This window comes from Brassica napus, chromosome A5 (assembly GCF_020379485.1).
Source record: "Brassica napus cultivar Da-Ae chromosome A5, Da-Ae, whole genome shotgun sequence".
Taxonomy (NCBI): domain Eukaryota; kingdom Viridiplantae; phylum Streptophyta; class Magnoliopsida; order Brassicales; family Brassicaceae; genus Brassica; species Brassica napus.
Genome location: NC_063438.1, coordinates 14902524 through 14928248, shown reverse-complemented (window position 1 = coordinate 14928248; position 25725 = coordinate 14902524). Strand labels below are relative to the sequence as shown.

Here is a 25725-nt window from a genome sequence, read left to right as displayed (position 1 = left end):
ATATAAGAGTTCAAGATCTTCTCTGTTATGAAGTTCATATATCTCTCGCATATCCTAAGCTCTCCAAGTTATCAAGTGTGCCTCATCTTCAAGTGTGTGACAATGGTGGTAGAAGTCTTAAGAAGGTCTACCTCCAAAATGATACAAAACCCTAATAAATAGCCTAACATGCGGCCAATGACTTATGGTGCAATAACTTGGAGTTTTGGGTAAAACTTGTGATTTCCTTAAATGCTGATTCTCGCGGATGGTTTGCCGTCGATCGACATCGATGGTGATCCGTCGACCGATGTTAGAAGTGATCTGTCGATCGATGTTTATTCTCAATAATCGATCTGCCTTAGTGATTTCAGCATAACTCTTCAAAAAGGTTCCAAAATACTCCAAAACATCATTTTCCTCAAATGAGTCCCTAAACTTATAAAAGCTCTGAAAAGACTCCGAATGCATATAGAAGACTCTAAAAACATATATAAACATGGTCAAAAAGTGGGTAAAATCCATGATATATCAACATCCCCAGAGTTATCTTTTTTCTTGTCCTCAAGTAATATATAGAACTATTGTGTGAGAATTGTTTGAAAACAGCAGGGACTCACATGACTTAGAATAACTACTCTCACTTCTGAAATTTATGATAGATGGAAGTGAGTCATTATTAACCTTAGATGCTTTCAATGTACTGCACACTAGCTTAGTCACTATACCATATAATCACACAACTCAACTAATAGCTCTTGACATACCCCTCTACTGACCTCATTTCTGCATATCAATCACTGAACACATAAAATCAACTCAAACAAGTATCTGGATTTATAGGTAAACCTTTCTAATTCTCCCTCTCTCTTCTCTCTTTTTTGAATCAATTTTTTTTTTTGATGGCAAAGTTGTAGGCAAATAGTGGGGTCATTGATAATGTATCTACCCCTCGCTTCCAAACAATGTGTGATCATTCTATTAGAGTAGAATAATGGGGTCGCATGAGACACTCCTACCCCTCTAAACCACAAGAAATAATCTCAATCTTTTGTAACTATTGATGCTAAAGAGAGGTGGAGAGAGAAATAGGGACACTAAGTTTAATATCGTCCAGACTTACAAGTGGACTTTGATCCTATGTATTCCAAGCTCCAAGACAAGCAAGGAGAATAATTTAAGGTTAGATGTCAGCTTTGGTTTCTTCAGGTATTCTTAGCAAGTGTGGATGTGAGCATCACGTGATACTCTGCGGTGTTTCTATCTAATACATCATGTAGTTAGTAAATCTAGATGGTGCTAGAAAGTGGTTAGAGCAGCAGTCAAATAGTATTAGATCATAGTCCCTTTCTTGACTTAATAAAACCAAATTTTAAAACTCTTTTTTTTATATATATGTTAAAAGCTCAAGATAGAATGAAATGTTAGTAACTACCTCCCCCAGACTTAAACAACACTGATCCCAGTGTTATTTAGTCTAAGTTTTGTTAGGAAAGTGTCCCCAGAACTCTTGACTGTCCAAGAAAGGCGGGACGACGCAACGTGTGAGCTTGCTACTGAACCCATAGATGTCACAAAGTGTGAAGAGAGGAATCCTGTGTCTGATGCCTCGGATGAAGAAAGTCAGTGTGCCCTCGTGCACCATCTTCACCCTCTCGTTGGAGTAATAGACCTGCATTGTAGCCATGAATTGTCTCACTAGCTCGAGGTACAAGTCATAAGAGCGTGTAGCAATGGTTCCCAAACCCAACTCGCGGATCAGCTCCTCTAAGTCCGTCTCGAGCCCAAGTCTCCGTATAGTCGCCTAGTCGATGAAGCGTGTGGGCTCGATGGTGACCTTCAGCCACTCATTGTAGAACAAGCTTTCATAGTCATCCCATGCTTCTCAGATTTCACAGTGGGTGCATTTGATGTTCTTGACGGCTTCGTGAGGATCAGCAAAATGCTCAAAAGTCTCAAGGGGTTCTCCTTCCTTACCCTCGGCCAAGGATTGTGGACCATTTCTGGAGGTGGTGGTGCGTTGGAGCTGCTAGGGCGATCGAAACGTCTTTCTCTCTCTGTCGGTCATCTGCAAACAAAAAACACATGAGGTTGTGAAATTAGCAAGGATGATGAAACGATGATCGATGTCGATCGACACACGTATGTCGACATCGATCGTTAGCCTGAGTGAATCGTCGATCGACGGAGATGTCGTGTTGTCGATCGATGGTGCAGTCCCTGCAAAAATCTAACCACCACAATTCAATTTCATATAACACAATGGTCACACAATTCAGTACAAAACTCGTTTCCCATTGGTCTAGCAGTCATAATATTGTTAAATAGAGCTATAATTCCGAGTTCTAATTCATCTCAAGTGTCAACCCTAGAAAACCTTAAATTTTGATGATTTCGACGGTATACCTTGTAGATCGGTTGATTGAGTGAACTAAACAGATAAAGATGTTAAAATCGAATGGGGTAGGCTCAAGAACGGCCAAAATCGGCTCAGAAATGATAGAAATCAATGGGTGGAGGTTTCAGAGTGTTTTTGCGATTTTAGGGTGAGTTCGATGAAGTGTCGAATTTAATAGGTCAGTGACTCGACAGAGACAGTCGATCGACACCGATGTGTAAACGTCGATCGACGCCCATTTCTAAATGTAATAATTTAATATATATATGTTGGGGAAAAATATTCAGGTATTGCATTCTTCCAGACCCCAGGCAGGACACCGGCCTCCGGGTCCCCGCTAGGAGACGCCCCGGCTCCCCTCTAGGAAGCACTCCAGGTCCGGTCCCACGGACCACCCCTTCCTCCGGGAAATAGAAAAATTCCGATATGGAGAACCTTCCATATTTCCGAATATTAAAGAGTTTAACCTACTCAAACCGATTCAGCTGACTTTAAGACAACTATATAATGGAAGCCCAAACCCTAGAACAGGGGATCGACACTTGAAGACTTAGAGATTTGAGCTTGACGGCTAGAACTAGGGTTCATACTCAATACATTGTAGTTCCAGCTTGTTTACTCAATAAAACATCTCTTCAAGTCTATTTCTCTTCAATCTTTATGAAATCAAAGCTTGTCCATCATTCTATGGTACTCACTTAGATCCTACACAAAAATCCCCTAACAGTTTGGCGCTAGAAGGAGGGGAGTATTCTAAACTACTTGACAATTGTTGGGGAAACAAATACTCAGGTATTGAATTCCTCCAGATCCCAGGCAAGACACCGTCTAGGAGACACCCCAGGTCCCCGCTAGAAAGTATTCCGGGTCCAGTCCCAGGGACCACCCCCTTCCTCCGGGAAAAGGAAAACTTCCGATAAGGAGAACCTTCCATATTTTCGAATAAAGAAGACTTTAACCTACTCAAACCGACTAAGGCCGACCTAAAAACAACTATATAAGGGGAGCCTAAACCCTGGAGCAAGGGATCGATGCTTCAAGACTCAGAGATTAAGGATAGGCGGCTAGAACTAGGGTTCTTACTCAATACATTGTAGTTCCAGCTTGTTCTATCTAACAAAACATCTCTTCAAGTCTATTTCTCTCTAAATCTATACGAATACCAGCCTTGTCCATCGTTCCGTAGTACGCACAAAGATCATACACAAAAATCCCTTAACAGTTTGGCGCTAGAAGGAGAGGAGTACTCTAAACTGCGTGATAATGGCGGTGGATGTGCAGAACGAGCGACCCGAAGCTACTCCAAGAAAAGCAGAGCTCCAAAGGTAACTCGACGGTATACAAAGCCAAGTAACCGAGCTAAATAGAGCTCAGATAGAAGTTGCAGAGAATCCCTAGCTCTCCTCAAAAGTCCAGAGCTTGAAGGAGAAGCTCGACGAACACTCCAAGCAACTGGAGCAGAGCGCCAAAAAGCTCAGCCAGCTCGAATCGAAGAATCTAAACCTCCGAGGCGAGAACCAAGCCCTCAATACGGCAAGTAACAAAAAGCGTCGATTCCGGACTCGGATCCGACCCATGCCGACTCTGGAGACACCTAACTCCAGAACATGCACAACTATCCCGCCTACGACGTCGCAAGGAGACGCAGAAACACGGGAAAAGGCTAAGGGTTCTCAAACGTACGACGTAGAAGACAGCGAATCTGAGCTGGAACACGACAAGGAAGCACCCGAGGGAGCAGCAAAGACGGAGTCTCCCATGGTTGCTTACCTGAGCAGATGTTCTCCAAGAGGCTCAACGCCATGCAGTTCATGGTTGAAAGGCTCCGAGGGGTAGCTCCCCAATCCGGAAGAGCAACCCCGATTATTAATTAAAAAAGTACCCTGTTGAGTTGTCATGTAATTAAAATTCTAACTTTGTTAGTCCAAAATTAAATTGTTAGAGAATGTTATATTATATAGTATGTTTGTTATGGACCATTCATTTATCAAATTAAAATTATTATATTTTTTTCCTTAAATAAAACCTACGGAATTATCTAATGTGATAAGGATATATATGATAACTAATGATTTTAATTAATAAAGATTTGCTAACAATCTGTATACTTTCTATCATTTTGTTTAATTATTTATTATTAAAATAAATTACACAATTATATTAATCATATAATAAAAATTTAGATTTTTTTATATGTTGTATTTTGAATTTTTTTAAATGAGTATATATTACTAAAACTGTTAAAAGTCTCACATAAATATTTGTGATCAAGGTTTAGTTTTTTTTTCTATAATAAGATACAATGATTATAAAATCATATGAATACATAATTTTATTTTAATAGGTGTTTATGTTAATATATATATATATTTATATATTTCATATCGTTTAAATTAAACTATACATCATATGAAAATACATACTTATATTTTGATATCTTCGTTGAACATTTATTGAAAAGTTAATATTTTAATTTTGAAATCTTCATTGTTTTTTTAAATGATTATAAATTATTGAAACTACTAAAAATTTCACATTAATAAAAATCGTTGGTGTAAAATTTTGTCACACAAATATGGAAACAATCATAAAATCATATGAGTAGAAACCTCATTTAATAAATATTCTTATTAAAAGTATACTATATATCTATATTAATATCATTTAAATATAATTATATATCATATACGATAGATAAGATTGATTATTTTGATTTATTTACTCTAAAATGATTGCGAATAAACAAGAGCGGTCGTTTGATTTATATGCACATGCCAATTTATTACATAATAGTAACTGATTTCTTAGTTATTTAATATATAATTATTATTTTAATATTTCATAATATGCAGAAAAACATTGCACAAGGAGCGGATCTTAACCTAAATATGTATCTCTTTAATAATTTTAAATCTTAAACATTTTCTAAATCTCAAACCAAAACAAGCTAACGAAATGAGAATAAACTCAAAAGTCAATATTTATATCAAGCAATAACCAAAATGAAAAAATTGACACAAAAATGAGAAAAATATTGAAGATATATAAGATTGACACATGAACGTAAACTTTTCATAAGCATAATTAACTTTTAAATTGCTAAATCATAATATAAAACCGAGCTAACATAGTTTTATTGTAACCAAATAGTAAGCCTGAGATTTTTCGGCCTAAACGTTAGTTTCTTATGCAATAAGTGATTTTTTGACTTAAAATATTTTTTTAAATAAGATCAGCTCATGAGTAAACAAATTATGTATTTAACAAAAAAGTTTTAAAAAAATTCTTTAAGGGCCAAAAATATTATTTCGATCAAGAATATAAGTTTTAATTTTTCATACGAAATTTCTTAAATAATTTTCATATAAATTCACCTTGCGTTAGGCGCATGTCTTATCCTAGTTCTTATTATTTGAGTGTTTCACAATCGATTACTAGAACTAGATATCTTTCTTAAGAGATTAAGAGACATATTCTTATTATTTGAGTGTTTTCACAATCGATTACTAGAACTAGATATCTTTCTTTGAGAGTCATCGCCCACAACTCTACCAAGCTTATCCTCACCCTTATCTCGTCCAAGATATCTTTTTCGTCGTAATAGAGTTTCCTTTGAGAGATTTTATTATAAGAAGTTGTAAATCCTTTATTTCCGTTAAAATAGCCAAACCCTGAGTAGAAAATAGTTAAACATTAACACTGAATATGATTTCGATGAAAAGAAGTGATCTTATTTATTTCATAAACCAACGGCCAGTGTAAATCTAGGTCTCAATGATTTAGAGAAGACTTTCTTATTGATAATGAACGTGCTTTACAATGTATATATACAAACTCGACAACAAGAGAATAGGAAATATACTAAACCGACTTGGAATTTATCCTAAATAGATATGGTATATCGTATATTTGCATATATTCCTAATACTCCCCCTCAAGTTGGAGTGTGAAGTCTCTTGACACCCAACTTGGACAGTAGCACTTCAAACTGTGGTTTACCAAGAGCTTTCGTCAAGATGTCAGCGAGCTGATCCTTAGTACGAACATGTTTAGTGGCGATCAAACCAGCAAGGACCGCATCTCGAACACTATGACAGTCTCGTTCTATGTGTTTTGTTCTTTCGTGAAACACTGGATTGGCTGCAATGTATATTGCCGCTTGATTGTCACAAAAGAACGAGACAGGTTTGGGAACTGGAATACCGAGATCCTTAACTAAAGGAACAATCCACTTCATTTCACGAGTAGCTTTAGCCATAGCCCTGTATTCGGCTTCAGCTGACGAGTGAGCAACGGTATCTTGTTTCTTGGTCTTCCACGTAACTGGAGAATCACCGAGAAGGACTACAAATGAGCTCAAAGATCGACGACTAACAGGGCAAGAACTCCAGTCCGCGTCACAGTATATGGAGAGGTCAAGATTTTTATCGGAGCTCATGAGTATTCCTTGATCGAGAGAACCTTTGAGATATCGAACAACGCGCAATGCAGCCTCCAAATGTCCTTCACGAGGTGACTTCATAAACTGAGACAGAAGATGAATAGAGTAACAAAGTTCAGGGCGAGTCATGGAAAGATATACAAGACGGCCCACAAGGCGACGATAGATCTTTGGATCAGAAAGTAGAGGTGACTGATCGGAGGCGATCTTGTGATTCTGCTCGACTGGTGTGCATGCTGGACGAGCATCCTGGAGATCCATATCATCAATGATATCCATGATATATTTGCGCTGAGACAAGAAGATCCCTTCTTCAGTGCGTGCTACTTCTATACCAAGAAAGTATTTGAGCTTACCAAGATCCTTCATGTGAAACTGTTGTCCCAAATACTCTTTAAACTTGGTGAGTTTGTCGAGACTATTACTGGCGATCACTAAATCGTCGACATAGACCAAAACTCGAATCTCAACTGATCCTTTAGTGTATAAGAACAATGAATAGTCGGAGTAAGACTGAACAAAACCGAATTGCAGGAGAGCTTTAGATAACTTGGAGAACCAACACCGTGGAGCCTGTCGAAGGCCATAAATAGATTTCCTGAGGCGACATACTTTTGTTGGATCAGAGTGAGTAAAGCCTGGAGGTAAGCGCATATACACTTCTTCCTCAAGATCACCATGAAGAAATGCGTTATGAACGTCCATTTGGTGAACTTCCCACTTCTTAGCTGCGGCAATACGGAGAAGCATACGAACCGTGCCCATTTTAATAACTGGGGCAAATGTTTCCTCAAAATCTTTGCCTTGGACTTGTTTATTTCCGTTGGCAACCAGACGAGATTTGTGTCGCCGAATTGTACCATCAGGATTGTACTTGATCTTATAAACCCATTGAGAACTCACGGCAGTCTTGCCAGGCGGAAGCGAAGCAATATCCCACGTGCCTTGCTCCTCATGAGCAGTGACTTCTTCTTTCATAGAGTCGCACCAAACCTTATGTTTAATGGCGTCATGATATCGCTTAGGTTCAACTCCTGAGATTACAGCTGCTAAGAAAGCTTGATGCGCACTTGAGAAGGCATCAACAGAGATATATGTAGCTAAAGGAGATTGTGTCATACCTGGAGCGTTTTCCGAGGACGACGATGAAGCGCAGAATGGAACGAGATGGATATCTTCATGACACAGGACGTTGTAGTTGACGTAGTCTTTAAGTTTGACAGAGGGAAGACGCACTCGTTGTCCTCTGCCCAACACACCCGGATCATTCATGGAGATATCTTGTACTGGCTCAGACCTCTGATCAGTACGTGTTTCAGTACTTGTAACGACTTCTGCAGGAGTTGTAGACCTATCAGCTGGTAATGCAGAACGAGATTCCGGAGCCTGTGGGCTCTGTGTCTCAGATGTTATTGGTTCAACTACCACAGTAATATCTGTATTGCCAATGCCATCGCTACTCCCCCTGTCGAGTGAGCTGGGGACAGACTCAAATAACCAATCTGAGTCAGAGTAGTCGGGTGCATTAGTAGGTGGAGCCGGAGACACAATTCCCTGAACCGACGACTGTTCTGAAATAGATGACATAGGAAACGTGTCCTCGTAAAATATGACGTCTCGAGAGATGAAGAACTGTTCCTTGTCGAGATCAAACACCTTCCAACCCTTTTGTCCAAAAGGATAACCCATAAATATACACTTACGACTTCGAGAGCCAAATTTGTCTTTGTCGCGGGCTCTCAAATGTGTGTAACACAGACTTCCAAAGACCCTAAGATGATCATAATTTGGCTTCTCACCATACAGGACTTCATATGGTGACGCACCTCGAAGAACTTGTGTGGGAGTACGGTTTATAAGATGAGTTGCTGTCATGATGGCTTCACCCCAGAACCTCACCGGTAAACTTCCTTGAAATAGTATGGCGCGGGCCACATTAAGTATATGCCGGTGTTTCCTTTCGACACGTCCATTCTGTTGAGGCGTGTCTACACATGACGTCTGATGAATAATCCCACTTTCTCGAAAGAACCTTGCCAAACACATAAACTCTGTTCCATTATCGGACCTCACTGTCTTAACTGTTTTACTGAACTGAGTAGAGGCCATGCTACAAAAATTAGTCAAGATCGTACGAACTTCGGATTTCTCAAGCATGAGATACGTCCACACAGCTCTTGAATGATCGTCCACGATCGTTAAAAAATATACAGCACCAGAAGAAGCACGAGTTCTGTATGGACCCCAAACATCACAATGAATCAACGCAAAACACTCATTTGATTTATTGATACTATCATAAAACACTTCTCTAGTTTGCTTAGCCCTAAAACATGTGTCGCAAGGACTTAGGGCAGCTAGTTTAGTAGACGAAAACATAGGTAAATTAGATAAAACTGAAGATGATGGATGCCCAAGCCTCTGGTGCCAACGAAGTTGATCAGCGGACTTAACAACAGGAGCTGAGACACGGTGAACTCTAGCAGCCATGACATCTGTGAAGTAATACACCCCATCTCGTTCCTTACCGGCTCCAATCAGGGTCCTCGTGAAACGATCCTGTAAGAGACAAATCGTATCTGTTAGTAATGCGAAACAATTAGTTTGCTTTAACAGTTTTGAGACTGATATCAAGGAACAGTTCAAATTTGGCACAAACAAGACATGATCAAGAGTGATTCGATCAGTTAAAGGAAATGTTCCCGTATGTGTGGCATATGCTTTGTTTCCATCTGCAAAGCCAACTGGACATGGCAAAATACTCGTTGTGTTGACAAGAAACGAGATGTCTCCTGTCATGTGATGGGAAGCTCCCGTGTCTAGTATCAAATCACCCAGTTTACTCTTACCATTCAACTTATCGGTGGGAGAGCAGGCTTTCTCGTTGATCATCTGAGTCAACGTTCGCCACTGTTCTGACGTTAGCTCAGGGAAGCTAGACGAGTTGGATGTAGTCGCGTGTGCCTTTGCTCCACTGCCTCTGGATCGATCAGACCCATAATTTCCACGACCACGACCACCTCTGTAAGCTCCTCTGTTTCCTCCTCCACTTCTGTTTGCTGAACGTTCTTCCCACCAGTCAGGAAAACCGACTAACTGCCAGCAGTTTGCCTTCTCATGCCCACTACGACCGCAGTTTGAGCATTGAGGGACGCGATTCCTGCTTCCAGAGTCAGTACGTGAGGTTGCTTGATCAGAACTTGCTGCGCCCGCTTCTTTCTTAACTGTAAACCCAACAGCATTCTGTTGCATCTCTCTCTCTTTGACTGAGTTGAGGCGCTGCTCTTCTCGAATCACCTTAGCATAGATTTCTCCAATATCCAGTGTAGAATCAGAGGATATTATACCTTGACACACTCCTCCAAAACGAGCTTGATCCAATCCCATTACAAACTGGTGGACCTTTTCTTCTTCTCTATCTCTTTCAAACTCTGCCATAGCAGAACACGAACACGAAGGCAGGGGCTTGTACATATCCAGCTCCTCCCAAATCTTGGACAAACGTCCATAGTACTCGATCACAGACGCACCATCTTGTCGACACACTGCGATCTGTTCTTTCAAGTGATGCACACGAACCTTGTTGCCCACAGAAAACCGTTTTCTAAGGTTCTCCCACAGCTTATGTGCATCTTGAACAAAGGTGACGGTAGAACGGACGCGTGGTTCGATTGAGGTCCGAATCCACCCTACTATCATGGAGTTGACGGAGAGCCAGAGTTCCAGATTTGAATCCGTTGCCAAAGGCTTCGGTATGGTACCCTCGACAAATCCTAGCTTCCGTTTCGCTCGCAGTGCGTTGGTCATCTCACTAGACCATTCGTTGTAATTCTCTCCTGTTAACGTCACTGACGTAATCATTGCTCCTGGATTGTCGGAGGCATGAAGAGAATATGGAGTTAGGTTTCCAGCACTTTTTGTTTGAGAATCTCCGCTTTTGGACACAGCCGAGTCTCCAACATCATCATTAACCATGTTTGCGATGTGTTACACAACCGGTCACAACCAAACTTCTTCAACGAGACTACGTACTACGAGTCTCAGACACAAGAGCCACTGACTCAACTTTGGATTTCGAACTTCGAAACTTTAAGAACAAGTAATAAAACTGAGAACTAGGTCACAGAATTTTGTGCTCTGATACCATGTAAATCTAGGTCTCAATGATTTAGAGAAGACTTTCTTATTGATAATGAACGTGCTTTACAATGTATATATACAAACTCGACAACAAGAGAATAGGAAATATACTAAACCGACTTGGAATTTATCCTAAATAGATATGGTATATCGTATATTTGCATATATTCCTAATAGCCAGAAAAAAAACAATCTCGAAATATAACAACGAGAGTTTTGGGAAAAATCATAAAACAACCTAAATTAGTAAATAGTCCGAAACAGCCTAAAACACAAAACATCCCGCTTTATACCGTAAGACGTTTGAAATCAGTGAATGTTTACTTATTTGGAGAAGAATAAGGAATATATACAAGAAAATGAAAATTCCTGAACAAGATAAGCTCGAAACTTGGAGAGAATGAAAGATCGGAGAAAATGGAAAGAGGATAAACTTGAATCTACAAAAAAATGAGAAAATGGCTGACCTAAAGAGGAGTATTTAAACAAAGGCCGACACAGAATAAATGACCAAAATTCTATGCACTTTAGAACATTAGTCTTTATTTTTTGTATGTCTGCATACGACTGCGACTCACGTATGAACTTAGATAGATTTCAGTACCTTTTCTTATTCAGTTCCGTCTTAGTCTCACTTCCAGATAATCAATACTATTAAAAAGGAAAGAGTTTTAATAAATCTACTTACAAAAAGTCATTGAACCTATCTATTATTTATTATTTTTAGTCATACAAACAATTAATCTAACTATATAAATCCCGTAATAACTTAAGGAAGTTCTCGGGGTGAAAAATGGAGGCTAGGGTTTTAGGAGGCGATTTTAGGGTTTTGGGGGAGGAAGTGCAAGATGCTACTATGGAAGATATAGGGGGGAAGGAGAGACCGCCGGGAGATCCGCCGGATGTCCCAGGCTCGAGGGTAAGGAAAGTCGTAGGGTGTAGTGAGGGAGGAATGCCAGTTCCGGAGGAAGTTGTGGCTGAAGAGTTTGTGGAATCGAGATTGACGTTGGAGTTTCCGAATGGGGAGGACGGAGAGCCGGAGATCACGATAGGAGAGGAGGTACTGACGACCATGAATAGTTTGTGGAAGAGATGCATGATCGTTAGGGTTTTGGGAAGGAATGTTCCTATTCTCAGTTTAACCCGAAAGTTGAAGGAGTTGTGGAAACCTAAAGGATCGATGTATGTCATGGATCTACCTAGGCAGTTCTTTATGGTGCGTTTTGAGAAGGAGGAGGAGTATATGACTGCGCTAGCTGATGGTCCGTGGAGGGCGTTTGGGAGCTATCTTATGGTGCAAGCTTGGACTCCGGAGTTTGATCCGCTGAAGGATGAGATAGATACGACGCCCGTTTGGGTTCGTCTCTCCCATATCCCGGTGAATTTTTATCATAAGACGATACTGATGGGAATTGCTAAGGGGCTAGGAAGACCGATTAAAGTCGACTTGACAACTCTGAAGTTTGAAAGAGCTAGGTTCGCGAGAATTTGTGTGGAGGTGAATCTGAACAAGCCTTTGAAAGGGTCAGTGCTGATTAATGGAGAGAGATATTTTGTATCTTATGAAGGAATATCTGCTATATGTTCGAAGTGTGGTATGTATGGGCATCTCGTATACACATGTCCACGGAGTAGTACGGAGCGAGCTATGGTTGCTGTGCCTACTCCAGTGGTCACGACACATGTGAACACTGTACCAGTGGGAATGGAAACAGAGTTTACGCAAGTAAGACATATGAGGAAAAAGACTGACCCACAAAGACAGTCAGGAGGGACTACGCAGAGGAATGATGGGAGAGACATGATGGGGAAGAAGATGAAGGAAGTACGTAATGGTGGTTCCGTTGAGAAGATTAATGTGTCGAATCGGTTTGGGAGCTTAATAGGAAGTGGGGAGTTGGAGGAGCTACGAGATGATGTTGGGAGAGAGGGAGAAAATAAAGAGAATGAGAACAACGTTAACCTAAAAGTCGGAGGTTCAAGTAGAGTGTTTGAGAAGGTAATGGCGTTTGCTGCAACTGGGGTCAAAGGGAACCAGTCGAAAGCCCAACCAGGCCTTAAGGAGAAGAAGGCAAATAATTTGAGAAGTCTAAATCTTCAAAGGCCGAAACCCAAACCTGCAGGGCCCACGCGAGGCCTTGTTTATGGGCCAGCTAGAGGGGAGATGAACTTATCGTTAAGTGGAAAGAGATTGAGAGTTGAAAAAGAGAACATCGGAGGACGAGGAGGTGTTTTCGCCGGAGATGGAGGAGGAGATGGGAGCGAGAAGAAACTAGAGCACGGTAGTGATCAGAGAAACATACCGGAGCAGTTGGTTTCGACGGAAAACCTGATTACAGATGGATCAGAGCTTGGTGAGGGGGAAAGCTCGGAGGGTGTGGAGGCATAACGATTTGCCCCGGTGATTCTGTTAGTTGATAAGGAATATTGGATGAAGTGCATTCTTTGGAATTGCCGGGGGGCAAATAAACCTCAGTTTCGCAGATCGATTCGATATCTGGTGAAGAGATTCAAGACAGATGTTCTTGCTGTATTCGAAATGCACGCTGGTGGAGTCGCTGGAGGTCGAATTTGTCAGGGGCTGGGTTTCGAGAATTCATTTAGAGTTGATGCTTGTGGTCAGAGTGGAGGCCTGTGGTTACTATGGAGGTCGGAAATAGGAGTGCTGGAGGTGATAAAGTCATCTGATCAGTTCATTTTTGCTAGAGTGGGAAGTGGAACAGAAGTGATTAATTTGATCGTTGTATAGCCCCTTCTCCGAGTCGGCGGGGTGGTCTATGGCAGGAGTTGGAGGAAGTTATCAGAACGGCCATTGGACCGGTTATTCTTGGTGGTGATTTTAACACAATTGTGAGATTGGATGAGAGGAGTGGAGGAAATGGGAGATTGTCTCAGGACTCATTAACTTTTGGTGACTGGATCAATGATATGTCGCTCATAGACATGGGTTTTAGTGGGAATCAGTTTACTTGGAAGAGAGGAAAATCAGCGAGTACATTTGTGGCAAAGAGGTTGGATAGGGTTTTATGCTGCGCCCAGTCGAGACTCAAATGGCAGGAGGCAAGAGTAACACATCTGCCGTTCTTGGCGTCAGATCATGCTCCATTATATTTACAGTTGACACCGGAGGTCCAAGGGAACGCATGTCGACGTCCGTTTCGTTTTGAAGCGGCATGGCTGCAGCATAGTGAGTTTCAAGAATTATTAACAGTTTCTTGGGACAGGGACATTGATACCAGAGAAGCTCTAGTGAGGCTGGGATTGAAACTCAAGAAGTGGAACAAAGAGGTGTTTGGAAATGTTCAGCAGAGAAAAGAGAAGTTAGTTACGGAGATAAAAGAAATACAGGAGAAAATTGAGGAGGACCTAAGTGATGAACTGTTGGTGAAAGAGGGTGAGCTACTCAAGGAATTTGAAATAGTTCTGGAGCAAGAAGAAGTGATTTGGTTTCAGAAATCTCGGGAGAAATGGGTTGCTCATGGAGATAAGAATACTAAGTTCTTTCACATGTCCACAGTCATAAGAAGGAGAAGAAATCGAGTGGAGATGTTGAGAAATGATGCTAATCAATGGTTAACAGACGCAAAGGAGCTGGAGAAACTTGCAGTGAACTACTTCAAAACCTTATACTCTTTGGAGAATGTGGATACTGAAGTACAGAGTCTACCGATGAGCGGTTTTGTGCGGCTTACGAGTCAGGAGCATACTTCTTTGAACAGACCTTTCTCTGCAGAAGAAGTGGAGATAGCTGTAAGGAAGATGGGTAGTTTCAAGGCCCCAGGACCTGATGGTTTTCAACCAGTGTTTTATCAAAGGTGCTGGGAGACTGTGGGACCTTCGGTGATTAGTTTTATTCTTCGATTTTTTGAGGTTGGGAAGTTGTAAGACCCGATCCCGGCCGCCTAGGCCGCGGTCGATCCTCACGTCGCTCGGTCCACTTCCTGGCCGAACCTCCTAATTTTTGCCCTTTATTTATAATATCGCCTAAAGGCGAGGGCTAACTTAGATCTTAGCTATAGACTTCCCTAGTCATTAATAGCGTAGATCCTTTCAACAGATACGCAGCGGATTATTCTCTAGTTAACCATTGGTCTAAAACCAATCTAACACTTGTCCGGTCGAATCACCTTAGCCTTGGCCAGTTTACTCAACTACCAATTAGCTTAAAGGTCAATCCTAAACCCAAACCAAGCCATACGATTCTGAGGTTCCATTCCCCTAAACCATTCTATCTAGATCTACATAAGTAAATGCTAGATCATACCTTTGCCACATCTACGGAGCTTATTAGCTCATCGGTCCTCCATTGACTCGAATCGCTCTTGCTTAACAGCTGGACCACGATCACTCAATGATCTTACTTAAGGTCCTTATCTTGACTCCTGCATCAAACAGCTCCCCTAGGTACTTAGTCATTCAACCAACCATCCCCACCGACATAAGTAACCTTTGAGAAGTCCTTGAAAGGATAAGGGTTTGCATCTGGCCTTTCTCGGCTCATGCACAATCCGAAATCCTTTTACCTTATAGGCAATAGTACCAAGTCCATCTTCTGGACTGACAAAGCTCATTAGATCCTAAGTCATTAAACCAACCATCCTCACATGACTTGGAACTGATGAGTCATCATCTGGCCTGACCGGCCTTGGGACTTAACCCAGACAACATATATGATTTGTTCATACCAACCGATGCATTCATTAATCAGGTTAGGACCGACACCTTGAGCCATCATTCAGAGGTCAGGTCGTCCATACTCAACCATGATCAGATCTTACACGGCCTTCCTTGAACAATCACACTTAGGCTCAATACTTATGGTCTACGACACATAGTACTAGCCATACTCTTCGTCATGACTCTTAGCCAATCTCGAAGTTATCAACACCAAGGTTGATATCTAGAAGCATCACACCAATACTCTTACTCCAGCAACATGACTATCCATACTAGTGTTCGGCCATCGAACCATCGTCATGAAACATGATCCGACCACTAGACTTGATAAGCCATCGTCCACTTAGCATGCACTGATATGACCGGCCTTCCATTGCCATCATGTGGGTCTACGCCCTACATAAGGCATATGGCGCCTATCCTACTCACCAACCCGAGGATGATTGTAAGATATCCTACTTAGCCTTTGCGGCTAGAACCATCCAACCATAGCCGGATTGTCCATAGTCCCGTCTAACCGTCTGATTAAGATCTAGGTGCGATCGGCCAGTTATAAGTCCGGCCCAAAGGCTCACGGATCTTCTTACCTGATCCGACCCAAAGCCTGGATCCATACCACAGAGTAAGGCCCAAGACTAAACCGGATTGCCTTGCAACCAATCAGACCTTGCGACACAACACTCCGGTTTAACTAACCGTCTGTCCGTTTGACTATGCAGCCGCGGACTGTCCACTTGGTTCGGCCTAAGCCTTGAACCAATGGCACCGTTTGGAACTCACACCCTTTGGGAACTAGTACCCTTTGGACATACGTACCTCTTGGCAAGTCATGACCCTTGGCAACTCGCACCCATTCAGATGTTCCAACCGTTCGTCCTAACCGCCCAGTCTTGGTGCGATCGGATCATCCGTCTAACCGACCCGTGTCAAGGTTAGCGGTCTAGTTATGTTCGGCCAAAGCCTAGGGACGTGTCCCTTGGACTCAACCAACACAACCCTTCGTGTTTAACCAGAGAGAAGAGAAGAGAAGCGAATTGAAATAGATCAGGAGAGCCGGATGGGACTTAGGAACCGACCAGAGCCGCGGTGCAGTCGCATGGACCGTCCGTTCGGTCTGATGGAGCCACGGCCCATCACATACCTTGTGAACCACGTCTGGATTCTCCATGCTCTTCTCCTTGTCTTGATCTCCCATTCTTGACCGGGGTTAGTTCTCAAACGATCAGAGTCGCCGGAACACAACACCACCACAATCGGCCTTTCTCTTGGCCGGAACTCTCTCTTTCTCTCTTTCTTTCTCTCTACGTTTTTCTCTGAGTATTTTACTCTGGAAATGGATAATGAAATCGACAGGAGAGGCCCCATATTTATAGAAAACGAGGGGGTAAGTCTTGCCCCACGAACAGGCACGACTTGCTAGCGAACGGGCACCATCGGCCAAGGGTTGTCCCCTTTCGGCCACTTGCACCCCTTCGCCCTTTCTGATTAGGTTTGGGGTCGGTCATAAGCCCAACCCACGCCCCAAGACTCCTGGACTTAGCCCACGGCCTTGTCCAAGGACCCAACAGCCCATGGCCTCATGGTCGGACCTCACAGCCCGCCACTGACCCGGACCCGGACCATCGGCCTAAAACCCGAACAGTCCGTCTAGCTGAGATGAGCTGACTCCCAGCTGCCTCAGCTGAGTGAGCTAGTAGTCCAGCTAGTGGAGCTGACTTAGTAGTGGCTGAGCTGGAGTGAACTCAACTTAGCTTCGTTAAGCTGGTCGAGCTACTTCTCTATCTCGTCCAGCTACCGTCTTACTCGTCTTAGCTGTCTCTTTGCTCTTATAAGGTTAAGTCTAAGTTTCCTTATGTCCTTAACCTTCTTTCTCGACCATGGAACACTTGCCTTGATGTCCTAAGACTGGCTAGTACGTTTCCTCGAACCATGGCTGTCCCAACAATCCTTTCCAGGATTGGGGGCGTTACAAGTCTCCCCCACTTGTAATGGATTCGTCCTCGAATCCGGTGATGATTATACCTTGTCCCAAGACAAAATATTCCAACCGAACTTATTCTAGTCTTGATCAGAGAATAGAACAAGCTTGATTCAAAACCACCAAATGACCACTTCGATGTACCAGTCAAGTCCTCACGAACTTGTTCCAATCTTTAGGCTGCTCGTCCTACAACAAGTCCTAACAGATTGTTATGGTTCTTTTGTCCTTCATGGACAATAAGGTTCATGACCTCAGCCACAACGTAATGGATCATCTCTTAACCGGCCACAACCTTTTCAGGCTTGGCCACATTGCGATCTTAGTCCCTCCAGACTAAAAACGCCTCAGACTTGACTTATGTCCTTCACTGGACTTTGTCATAATTCGATCCTGGTCCATTTACGGACGTGATCATATTCCGGTCATGGTCCACGCAGGGACTCGACCGTTTCACCCCGACCATAGGTCCATCTCCGAATAGGTCGTGGCCTGATCCTCGTCCATTACTAGACTTGATCATTCTCAACCTTAGGTCAAACTCCGACTTGGTTGTACTGCGACCATGGTCCTTTCTCGGACATGGTCAATTTCGGCCCTGCCATCTCGGCCGGAGCCGACAGAAACGGACTCTAGGACAGCGGAGCTGTCCCTGGCTCTAGTTCAATCATAAATGGATCCGACCTATCAGGGAGGACACCCTGAGGTACCTGGAACACATCTCGGAATTTCGACACCAACGAATCCTCTGAAAGGTCTTTCAGACAGACAGAACTGCCCGGCTCTGTAGTTGTAATTGTAGCCAAAAAGGACTGACAACCCTGTTCCAACATCCGAATCGCTCGAACTGCTGAAACCACTACTTTCTCTTGAGCCGGACACAGACATTGGTACTGGATCGGTCGAAGCCCAGTCTCCAATTGCACACGACCTCTATGGCAATCGAGAGTGGCCCGATACTTTCCCAACCAGTCCATACCTAGGATCATCTCGTGATTCTTTAGGTGGACACAGACCAGATTCACAGGGAAGACCTTTCCCTGGATCTGCACTGGGATATTCGACATGAGACCTAGTGAGTTCCTGGCTTGCCCACCGGCTGCCCTCACTATCCCAAAATTATCACCAGCGTACAGACAGAACAGACCCTTTCCGACCAGTCCCGGACTCACAAAACCTATGTGTAGCCCTGCGTCGGAAAGTACGTGGGTTTTTACACCACCAATCATGAGGGTTCCTATCAGAGACCCCCATCAGAATCCCCTAGACAATTCTAGGTTCCAGACCAAGCATTACTACTTGAATGTAAAAAGATAAATTTAGAGATTGCTAGAGATCGAATCAAAAGATCCGAAAGCTCCATCGTCTCGTGACAGTTCATACACCCTTGGTGTTGTGGTTGGTTTGCCTTGGGACGCCTTGCCTGTGTCTCCACGGCCCTTCCCCTGACTTCCTTGCAGCTTGGGACACTTCGATTGGAAATGTCCTTGCTGGCCACAATGGAAACAAGTCATCTGGCCGCTTCTACCAGACGGGTTCTGTCGAGGACAGTTCTGAACCCCATGGTCCATGCTGCCACAACGAACACAAGCCCCCTTGGCCTTCCAGCACTCACCGGTATGGTTCCGTCCACATTTGGAACATGCAGGTTGGCAACCAGAGGTCTTACCTCCGTCCACCTGGTCCCATTTTCTCTTTTTATCATTAGTCTTGCCCGATGGGCCAGACTGTGGCTTAGCCTTAAGCTTAGCTTCTTCAGCCAAGTTAGACTCCAACAAAGCCACCCGTTTCACTTCCAGTGGGTACCTAGATGAGTAGCATTTCGGTTTAATCACACATTTGGAAAATGTCCCATACCATTCTCCAAAGCGTCTTACTATTGCGAATGCTGACACCATTCACAACAGAAATTATAATATACCTCAATCCCCATCATACTAAGATACTTAACATCATGTTCTTCCAATGATTGGAACGAATACCCTGAGTTTCCTCAATTCTTTCTTTGGACGGATTCAGATTGGAATTGATTCATTCCATCCAACTAGATCTAAGGAAACCTACCTTGACCTATACCGAGTCCTAGCTGATCCATCTGATCACAAGTCCACTCGTGTACTGGTCATGTAGTGTCTCCTTTGAGTCAGATTTAACATTGCATATGCTTTACTTATTATGAACGGCCATCAAGGGATAACACTTAACTTCAGTAGAGTGCTGCACGTTTATTTCAACTTAAGCCACTCTCTGGTCCATGTTACTTCCCTTGTCCAGGTAATCCATAAACAAGTTTTGCATTGCTTCCATCCCTTCCAACCCGTCTATTACTTCTTAATAACTAGATCGACCAACCTTTCTGTTTTTAGGATCTTGCCCTTGGAGAATGAATCTTGGCTAAGCCGGTTCATCTTAGAACTTTCACATTCACAAGCATGATACCCTAGCTTACCTCAACTCTTTCTCGGCTCACCCCAACTAAGGTTCCATAGTCATCATAGTTTTTGGAAATAAATTCGGTTTGGAACTCAACATCTTAGAGCGTTGTCCTAAACAGGATCAAGCATGCTCTGATACCAACTTGTAAGACCCGATCCCGGCCGCCTAGGCCGCGGTCGATGCCTCACGTCGCTCGGTCCACTTCCTGGCCGAACCTCTTAATTTTTGCCCTTTATTTATAATATCGCCTAAAGGCGAGGGCTAACTTAGATCTTAGCTATAGACTTCCCTAGTCATTAATAGCGTAGATCCTTTCAACAGATACGCAGCGGATTATTCTCTAGTTAACCATTGGTCTAAAACCAATCTAACACTTGTCCGGTCGAATCACCTTAGCCTTGGCCAGTTTACTCAACTACCAATTAGCTTAAAGGTCAATCCTAAACCCAAACCAAGCCATACGATTCTGAGGTTCCATTCCCCTAAACCATTCTATCTAGATCTACATAAGTAAATGCTAGATCATACCTTTGCCACATCTACGGAGCTTATTAGCTCATCGGTCCTCCATTGACTCGAATCGCTCTTGCTTAACAGCTGGACCACGATCACTCAATGATCTTACTTAAGGTCCTTATCTTGACTCCTGCATCAAACAGCTCCCCTAGGTACTTAGTCATTCAACCAACCATCCCCACCGACATAAGTAACCTTTGAGAAGTCCTTGAAAGGATAAGGGTTTGCATCTGGCCTTTCTCGGCTCATGCACAATCCGAAATCCTTTTACCTTATAGGCAATAGTACCAAGTCCATCTTCTGGACTGACAAAGCTCATTAGATCCTAAGTCATTAAACCAACCATCCTCACATGACTTGGAACTGATGAGTCATCATCTGGCCTGACCGGCCTTGGGACTTAACCCAGACAACATATATGATTTGTTCATACCAACCGATGCATTCATTAATCAGGTTAGGACCGACACCTTGAGCCATCATTCAGAGGTCAGGTCGTCCATACTCAACCATGATCAGATCTTACACGGCCTTCCTTGAACAATCACACTTAGGCTCAATACTTATGGTCTACGACACATAGTACTAGCCATACTCTTCGTCATGACTCTTAGCCAATCTCGAAGTTATCAACACCAAGGTTGATATCTAGAAGCATCACACCAATACTCTTACTCCAGCAACATGACTATCCATACTAGTGTTCGGCCATCGAACCATCGTCATGAAACATGATCCGACCACTAGACTTGATAAGCCATCGTCCACTTAGCATGCACTGATATGACCGGCCTTCCATTGCCATCATGTGGGTCTACGCCCTACATAAGGCATATGGCGCCTATCCTACTCACCAACCCGAGGATGATTGTAAGATATCCTACTTAGCCTTTGCGGCTAGAACCATCCAACCATAGCCGGATTGTCCATAGTCCCGTCTAACCGTCTGATTAAGATCTAGGTGCGATCGGCCAGTTATAAGTCCGGCCCAAAGGCTCACGGATCTTCTTACCTGATCCGACCCAAAGCCTGGATCCATACCACAGAGTAAGGCCCAAGACCAAACCGGATTGCCTTGCAACCAATCAGACCTTGCGACACAACACTCCGGTTTAAACTAACCGTCTGTCCGTTTGACTATGCAGCCGCGGACTGTCCACTTGGTTCGGCCTAAGCCTTGAACCAATGGCACCGTTTGGAACTCACACCCTTTGGGAACTAGTACCCTTTGGACATACGTACCTCTTGGCAAGTCATGACCCTTGGCAACTCGCACCCATTCAGATGTTCCAACCGTTCGTCCTAACCGCCCAGTCTTGGTGCGATCGGATCATCCGTCTAACCGACCCGTGTCAAGGTTAGCGGTCTAGTTATGTTCGGCCAAAGCCTAGGGACGTGTCCCTTGGACTCAACCAACACAACCCTTCGTGTTTAACCAGAGAGAAGAGAAGAGAAGCGAATTGAAATAGATCAGGAGAGCCGGATGGGACTTAGGAACCGACCAGAGCCGCGGTGCAGTCGCATGGACCGTCCGTTCGGTCTGATGGAGCCACGGCCCATCACATACCTTGTGAACCACGTCTGGATTCTCCATGCTCTTCTCCTTGTCATGATCTCCCATTCTTGACCGGGGTTAGTTCTCAAACGATCAGAGTCGCCGGAACACAACACCACCACAATCGGCCTTTCTCTTGGCCGGAACTCTCTCTTTCTCTCTCTTCTTCTCTCTACGTTTTTCTCTGAGTATTTTACTCTGGAAATGGATAATGAAATCGACAGGAGAGGCCCCATATTTATAGAAAACGAGGGGGTAAGTCTTGCCCCACGAACAGGCACGACTTGCTAGCGAACGGGCACCATCGGCCAAGGGTTGTCCCCTTTCGGCCACTTGCATCCCTTCGCCCTTTCTGATTGGGTTTGGGGTCGGTCATAAGCCCAACCCACGCCCCAAGACTCCTGGACTTAGCCCACGGCCTTGTCCAAGGACCCAACAGCCCATGGCCTCATGGTCGGACCTCACAGCCCGCCACTGACCCGGACCCGGACCATCGGCCTAAAACCCGAACAGTCCGTCTAGCTGAGATGAGCTGACTCCCAGCTGCCTCAGCTGAGTGAGCTAGTAGTCCAGCTAGTGGAGCTGACTTAGTAGTGGCTGAGCTGGAGTGAACTCAACTTAGCTTCGTTAAGCTGGTCGAGCTACTTCTCTATCTCGTCCAGCTACCGTCTTACTCGTCTTAGCTGTCTCTTTGCTCTTATAAGGTTAAGTCTAAGTTTCCTTATGTCCTTAACCTTCTTTCTCGACCATGGAACGCTTGCCTTGATGTCCTAAGACTGGCTAGTACGTTTCCTCGAACCATGGCTGTCCCAACAATCCTTTCCAGGATTGGGGGCGTTACAAGTTGCCGGAAAATACGAATGATGCTCTTGTAGTGTTGATACCGAAGGTGAGTAAACCGGAAAGTATTACACAATTTCGTCCTATTAGCCTCTGCAATGTGTTGTTTAAAATTATAACGAAAGCTATGGTTGGGAGACTAAAGGGAGTTATGAAAAAGCTGATAGGTCCTGCTCAATCGAGTTTCATCCCAGGCAGATTGAGTGCAGATAACATTGTGGTTGTTCAAGAGGCTGTTCACTCGATGAGAAAGAAGAAGGGTCAAAAAGGTTGGATGTTGCTCAAGCTGGATTTGGAGAAAGCTTATGACAGGTTGCGGTGGGATTTCTTGGAGGATACGTTACGTGCAGCAGGCTTGCCTGAGGGTTGGGTTGGAAGGATTATGGAGTGCGTATCTGGTCCCTCGATGAGCATATTGTGGAATGGTGAGAAAACAGATTCGTTCAAGCCCTCACGAGGACTTCGACAGGGAGATCCTTTGTCTCCGTATTTGCTCGTGCTGTGTATGGAGCGGCTCTGTCACATGATAGATAGAGCGGTGATGGATAAAAAATGGAAACCCATAAAGTTGTCTAGAGGTGGACCGCAACTTACTCATATCTGTTTTGCAGATGACTTAATCCTCTTTGCAGAGGCTTCAGTGTCGCAGGTCCGAGTGATAAGAGATGTGTTGGAGACATTCTGTAGAGCCTCAGGTCAAAAAGTCAGTCTCCCAAAGTCGAAAATCTTCTTCTCTGGTAACGTTACTCGAGAGAGAGGAGAATTAATAAGCCGAGAGAGTGGTATTTCATCAACAAGGGAACTGGGGAAGTACCTGGGGATGCCAATTTTACAGAAAAGGATCAACAAGGAGACATTTGGAGAGGTCCTAGAGAAGGTAGCATCACGTTTATCAGGATGGAAGAAACAAACTCTAAGCTTAGCAGGAAGGGTAACCATGACCAAAGCCGTCTTATCATCCATACCAGTGCACTCCATGAGCACGATACATATGCCAGTGAGTACATTGGACAAGTTGGATAGCTTATCAAGAAGCTTTGTATGGGGTAGTGGCCAACATTTGATCTCTTGGGATAGAGTCTGCCGACCGAAAGCTGATGGTGGTCTTGGGATTCGTGTGTCGAGAGATATGAATAAAGCGTTGCTAGCGAAAGTAGGATGGCGTCTACTGAATGATAAAGAGGGATTATGGGCTAGGGTATTACGAAGCAAGTACTCAGTGGGTGATATGCACGACTCTTCTTGGATGGTTGCGGGTAGTAACGTGTCTTCTACATGGAGAAGTGTAGTAATGGGAATCAGGGAGGTGGTTGCAAAGGGACATAGTTGGGTTATTGGGAATGGAAGAGAAATCAAGTTTTGGACAGATAAGTGGCTTTCACGGCAACCTCTTATGGGAGAAGTGCTTGGAGATCTTCCAGAGGGATATGAAAACATAACAGCTAGGGAGTTGTGGCTTGATGGTGGGGGGTGGGATCTCTCCAGAATATCTCCCTATATACCTGACGAGAGAAGGCTTGAGCGTGTGGCAGTTGTTGTGGACACTGTGAGTGGAGTGAAAGATCGGTTAGCGTGGGGAGAAGTTCCAAATGGACAGTTTACAGTTAAAACGGCGTATGACTTAATAACAAGGGATAATACTCCAAGACAGCAGATGGAAAACTTGTTTAAAAGTATGTGGCGTGTGGTGGCTCCAGAGAGAGTTAGAGTGTTCCTTTGGCTAGTTGGGAATCAGGCAATAATGACAAATGCAGAGAGATATAGGAGACATCTCAGTGGAACTGATGTGTGCCAAGTATGCAAAGGAGGGGTTGAGACGATCTTACATGTGCTTAGAGACTGCCCTGCAATGGAGGGAATTTGGAGTAGATTCGTACCAAGTACGAAGAGACAGGCCTTCTTCTCGATGCCATTGCTTGAGTGGCTATACAGAAACCTGTATGATAATGATGCTCAAAATGAGATTCCTTGGGCCACGACTTTTGCTCTGGGCGTGTGGTGGGGATGGAAGTGGAGGTGTGGGAATGTGTTTGGAGATAATAGGCTTTGGAGGGATAGAGTTAAATTTCTACGTAACTTGGCTAGAGAAGTGATGCGTGCTAAGAAGACAGAGGAGGAAAGCAGGGCTCGTGTCCAACGGGTGGAGATAATGGTAGGATGGACGCCTCCTCGAGGGGGGTGGATGAAACTGAATACTGATGGAGCATCACATGGTAATCCGGGACTGGCGTCGGCTGGAGGGGTGTTGCGTGATGGAGAGGGTGAGTGGTGCGGTGGATTTGCGCTCAACATAGGGAGGTGCTCGGCGCCTCTGGCGGAATTGTGGGGAGTCTATTATGGTCTTGTGATTGCTTGGGAGAAAGGTATCAGGAGGCTGGAGGTGGAAGTTGATTCCAAAATGGTGGTGGGTTTTCTTACGACAGGGATTGAAGATACTCATCCACTGTCTTTCCTGGTACGATTGTGCCATGGCTTCTTGACGAGGGACTGGTTGGTCTGAATTGTTCATGTGTATAGGGAAGCTAACCGATTAGCTGATGGGTTAGCTAACCTTGCGTTTTCTCTTCCTTTTGGGTTTCATCGCTTTGATGTTGTTCCGCTTGAGTTTGTTAGTTTGATACGAGAGGATGTCGATGGACTGTTACAGCCACGACAAGTTCGATTGTAATTTGAAGTTTTAGTTTAAATAAAATTGGGAGGCTTCCTCCCATCTTCCTACCAAAAAAAAAACTATATAAATCCCGTAAAATGATCTAACTGATTTT

At 43.8% G+C, this 25725-nt stretch overlaps 1 protein-coding gene across 1 annotated transcript; it reads left to right on the top strand.

Annotated features, from left to right (window-relative positions):
* The first annotated feature begins 11751 nt into the window (after window positions 1-11751).
* LOC111212545 lies at window positions 11752-13347 on the top strand. Its single transcript, XM_022714099.1, has one exon. The coding sequence runs from the start codon at window positions 11752-11754 to the stop codon at window positions 13345-13347; it is 1596 nt and encodes a 531-aa protein (XP_022569820.1).
* Window positions 13348-25725: the final 12378 nt, after the last annotated feature.